We start from the raw sequence: 5528 nt of genomic DNA on the forward strand, positions 1-5528 counted from the left end.
TATACAATAATTATCATTAAGCATATTATCCAAGTCCATGTAGCATATATGCTACATGGGGCACTAGAGGGTTAAAGGAAAATAGGTTGCACAATGAATATACTCCTGTTCATACCATATATGTCCTAGACCTATTTCAAAAAGTTTAATTTTAATTTCACTAACCCAATTTTCAGCAGGTGCCAAAGACGATTCACATTCATTATACAGCATTTTGCAACAGGGCTGCAAAATACAATTCTGACTTTGTAACAATTTGAACCAAAATTTGAATATTATTTGAATGATTATTTCAGTAAACACAAGGAAAAACAAATTGTCAACGGTTTTAATCACTTAAGTTAAAAACCTCAATGCTCTGACCATTTACTTTGTCACAATATAAACCAGTACTAATACATGTATTTTGTCCACATATTTTCATCATTACAAGATTTTAAATCTTATATTGCTGGGTAATCTTTATAATGATAAGTTGGTAATCGCAAAAAAACTCTTGTATATTGAGATGTGCACTTTTCACACTAAATCAGACCATGATAAAATGTTTATTTATGACTCTATTAAAATGAATTTAAGCTCTTTTAAAAATGACATTATTTGATCACTTTGATATGCATGTTTTAATTTGCATAAATACATTTAAAGTATTTCACGTTTCAATACGTAAACATTTATTTTGCTAAATTATTTATACATTGCAGAGAGCAAAGCTTTGAGAAAAATATTAGTTTAAACAGTAAGGATTAAATTTGTATTAAATCGGGATCGATGTTTAAGAAAAACAGATGACGCAAAATTGCGGGAAGATGGAAAACCACATCAGACGTCAGTAATCATCAGCGATGATCGGAGAATTTTAACTGTTCAGAAGCTGACTAGATTCTAGTGTAACGAAAAGAAATACAAAGGTGAGATCGCTTGGTTTCTCAAGTCCATTCAATCAACTGCTCTTATAGATAGAATGTTCTTTCGTTAGGTCAGTATACATGTAAACAGGGCTGCTTTCAAGATCAGCTACCGAGCCACTGCTAGCCGCTAGGTCGTAGATATTTAGTTATATTGAACGGACCTGTAGGTAAGCCTCTAGGTCTCAGACTTGAAGTTGGAAATATTCAACTAAAGACTAATTACATCGACACAATTTGTTAATTTCAAATGGAAATATACATCATTTACATGTTTAAATTCATTCTAGCTTAAAAGATGAACAAATTATCACAAAGTAAATAGATTTCATGTTTGCTACAGAGAGGTAACTAAGGTGGCTATCTTGAATTTGTAGATATGAACAGAAATTAGTCCTGACTTTTACCCCAGTAACAAGGCACTGTTTTCTGAATTTGATGCTTAGCATAAAATATTTACAATAGGCTATGAATATCTATGTAGTGGCTAGCTTACCGTTCAGCTACGTAGCCGTAGTCATTAACCCTTACCATTTTTCCCAATGAGCATGCAAATTTTGATTTCTAACACATCTGTCAAGTTTCAACCTTAGAATGCTGATTTAAGTAGTAACTGCTCGTGGTCGTGCTCACAATATTTGAATGACCTAGGTATCGCCCGGTCATGGTCAGATCATTCTATTTATAAACAAATGTAATTTACTTGGATAAGGTTTCTATACCATACCCAAGAAGAAGTCACAATTTGGATTATGACAGACTGAAAAATGACAAAATGTATGACTCTGTATGAATGCCATTGTCTAAACGCTTAATTTCAAATTTTGTTATAGAAATATTGAGCGGATTTGCTTCACATCTTACAATGGAAGATAATGAAATTAAAGAGTTAAAAACAACCCTCAAAAGATGGGAGATCAAATTCTATAAAGAGAATGGCCGTAAACCACAAAGGGTAAGTAATTATGTGGAGAAATTGATAATTACTTTTTACAGTTATAGATTAATTTTTATATGTATTTAGACTATTTTTCATTCAGTTTCGTTACTTGCATTGATATCAAATTATCTGATAAGGTGCTTCTTTGTAGAAGACACTATTGCATTCAAAACATTTTTCTGGTTGGTTGTTAAAAGAGATCTATTGTAGTTTTTTTGGATGGATTTCACCTTTGTGGAATTTTCTTTTTTATTGCAGGATGAGATCAAAGCAGCACCTCAGGAGATTCAAGGTACCAATTATTCACTTGTACACCGTTAATTTTAATATTTAATTTTATTAAAATTTTAATATGCATTTGTTTGATGAATGTGGCTTTTGATTTCAGACCCCCCCCCCAAAAAAAAATAAAACATTAATTCATTCATGGATTTATCTTTTAGTATTTTTGAGTAAAAGCAGGATAGTTGTTTCTTATCACAAAGCAAATGTGATATTGTACACATTTCTAGTTTGTATAAATGTTGATGATTTGCTTTCAGATGCCTACATACACTACAATAAATTAAAGAGAGTGTTAAGCGAATCACAGGTAAGAGGAGCATTCACTTAGCTGAAACTGGATTAATATCCAGGTTGGATCTAACTCAGTCACTGAAAAGCACAACATCATACATATTTATAATTATAAGAAAAAACTTGACAAGGGTTAGGTGTGAGTTAGAAATTTTGTATTGAACTTTATATTGTTTTGAACACATTTTGTTAGAGAAATATTTCATAACTTCAATATAGATTTTATTTCATCCCATACTTGTGTTTATCAGAACCATTAAACAAATGAATACTGTGAATCTGGAAATTTTTACCGTAGATAAATTTTTAGCTAATTTGCGCGTGCTCTGCATTCGCAAAAATTTTTTTCCTAAAAATTACGGTAATCAACAACAAAAGAAAAGTAATAAAATTTTGCCGAAGGCTTTTCTCTTCGCCTTACTCTATGAACAGGTGTCCGTAAGTAGTGGTCATTTATAAAACCTGTTTATATAACCATGTAATTACCCCCAAGCTATAACCAGCGTGTGGAGAAGGACTTCACTCAAAATCGGTATCTTCGGTTGACTGGTAGCCTCATGTCTATCTTAAGTGTACATGTATACTAATGACACTGCATGCATGCGTGTTTTATTCATAGATATGATATGTACCGGCGTTACGCAGAATGTAGCGGGTTTTTGTTTAACCCCATTCACAGTGTACCGGCGGGACACCAAAATTCACTGAATACGAAATTTTTTACAGTATTTTGAATTTCTTGCTGAATGCCGCCATTTTCTTCTCATTCTCGCTCGCTTGACACAGGAAAACATCACCTGTGTTTGACACGTGACCCTCCAATACTTGTGTGGTGTACACAAACCGTCGCATGTAAAGGTGTGAACTGCTAATTGAGATAATTATCTCAGTATAAATTCGTATCAAGATACCCCTTTATAGGTAGTTTTGTTGCATTTGCTGCTGTTGTTGTATATATCGGTTATTTGAACAAGATATAAATTGCAGACATCAACTTTCACATGATACTATATGAAGTTGGTAAACATATACGATTCGTAAGAAAATTAGAGGCGGCGGTAATATACGATGTCCGAAGGTTAGCTAACATTGTGCATGTCGGTATGTTGACATTTAATATTTGAGTGCTTTTTATTTTTAGCGCCGATGACAATTCGCAAAAATTTAAAACGTAAAAATTAATCTATAGCTTTATGACTCAAATTCACAAAAATAAATCGACGTAAAAATATCCAGATTTTCGGTATTTCAAAATGCTGTTAGTCATTCTGAAACTGTCATTTGAGAATGGCCCATTCTAGGACCAGTTTGGTATTATTTAAGTACATGTACACTGTATTACAATTGTTTGATATCTTCAATGTACAGAACATTGAAACACCAAGAAAAATTGAAGAGGTAGACAGCAAAAATGAAGAAATGAAGGACAATTTGGATGAATTTAGGGAAACCTCCAAGGGTGGAGTATGGGGTACAGAGTTCAACAGGGATAAGCAAGGCCTAAAAACAAATACTGGCCACTCCCTGCAATCGCAAGCTGATGAAAGGGAACCAGATGCTTCTAATTTTATGCACAAGTTAAGTTCCAAGATGTTTGAAATGGCTAAAAGAGACAAAACCGTCACAAAGAAAAATATGGCCAAATTTAAGCCAGCTACAAACAAACCAGTTGAAGATATTCCAGAGGATTCTTTTACTGTGAAGGGAAGTATTTTTAATAACCTAAAAATAAAAAATACAACTATCAAAAGGACAGATTTGAATGAGCAGAGAGATGTTGATGTTACAAAGAAGTACAGCATGAAAACTAAGCAGAGGTTTTCCATTTCTGTAAATGGAAAGTCAGAGGCGAGAGAAGAAAGTGAAGGTCATGATTCATCCTTGATGACACCTCAACAAAGAGAAAAAAGGTTAGTAAAAAGTGTTGATGATTTTGATGAAGTGGATGGACTAAGTTGTTCAGTGTTTGATTCAGAGATTACTAAGACCTTAGTATCAAAGAACAAGGAAAGAGAAAATGAAAACTCATTTCTTGGCAACTATTGCCCAAGTCCCAAAATCAAGAAAGTCTCTAAAGATTTTGAAGATAGCAATTACTATATAAGTCCTAAAGTCCAAAAAGCATCCAAAGATCATGATGAGGATGGTAAGAATGTATCCATGGATGAAAGTATGGAATTCAGAGATGTTAAATGGGACAATGAAACCACTGATGTTGTAGTTTGTGAAAGTAAAAAATCAGACAATAGTTTTTCAAAAATGGACAACTCTCAGAGAAAAAGTAAGAGAAGTGAAAAAGTCAGGAATAATAGTGATGAAATATCTGAGCACAATGACAAACCAAAATTATCCGAGATTCAAGTTAGTGAAAATGAGGATGTACCCATAATTCCAAAGCAAAGGAAAAAAAGGAAGACAACTGATACAGATACACAGTCTAAGAAAAGGAAACTAGAAAATGGGGATGCTGTAGATGTGAGTTATTTCATACAAATATAATTACTTTGCATGAAAGTAATGTAAATGAAATGTCTTCGAACAATTATGTTACAAGTCTATAACAAGTCTATGTAGGGTGAAATTTTGACTAGGCTATACACTATTACACAAAATTGATGGATAAGTAGGTAATTTAACTTAATGTTTGAAATATGATTTCCTTGTATTATAGTTAGCAGAAGGTGATGAAGATTGTACGTCCACACGACCAAAGGTCTCCTCTGTGTCCAGGTAACCCACTGCTTGCCATGCTTTGAGAAACGTGCTGTTTTTATGGCTTCAAGGTCTTGTGTCAGCTCAAAAATTCCGATAAACTTCTCTGACTTTTGTGTGATCTGTACATTACCAATTGAATCAGAATCACAATGCAAGTTTCAGGCAGTCTGATTAATATTAGAACCTTTGATCTGCTCATGTATGTCGCTACACAAGGATCTGAATAACCCAGTAGACGGTCACATTCAACTTTTCTCTAAAGATATATTTAATGTTATATAACCTTACACATATGTGTGATTTAATTTTCCACACTTTCACCAATAAAGTGCTGAACTTTCATTAAATATTGAAGTATATCAAGGTAAATAAGTATTAAACTGTTTAAT

General features: G+C 33.1%; 1 protein-coding gene across 1 annotated transcript; it reads left to right on the top strand.

Moving 5' to 3' along the window:
* Positions 1 to 833: 833 nt before the first annotated feature.
* LOC128170158 (DNA mismatch repair protein Msh3-like) lies at positions 834 to 5154 on the top strand (the record flags this gene model as incomplete). Its single annotated transcript, XM_052836107.1, has 6 exons — positions 834 to 911; positions 1742 to 1863; positions 2107 to 2140; positions 2391 to 2440; positions 3793 to 4899; positions 5096 to 5154. Coding segments are annotated over exons 2-6 (1340 nt in total), but the record flags the coding sequence as incomplete, so codon positions are not given.
* Between the last annotated feature and the right edge of the window lie 374 nt (positions 5155 to 5528).

This window comes from Crassostrea angulata, unplaced genomic scaffold, assembly GCF_025612915.1.
Source record: "Crassostrea angulata isolate pt1a10 unplaced genomic scaffold, ASM2561291v2 HiC_scaffold_355, whole genome shotgun sequence".
In the NCBI taxonomy this organism is placed as follows: Eukaryota; Metazoa; Mollusca; class Bivalvia; order Ostreida; family Ostreidae; genus Magallana; species Magallana angulata.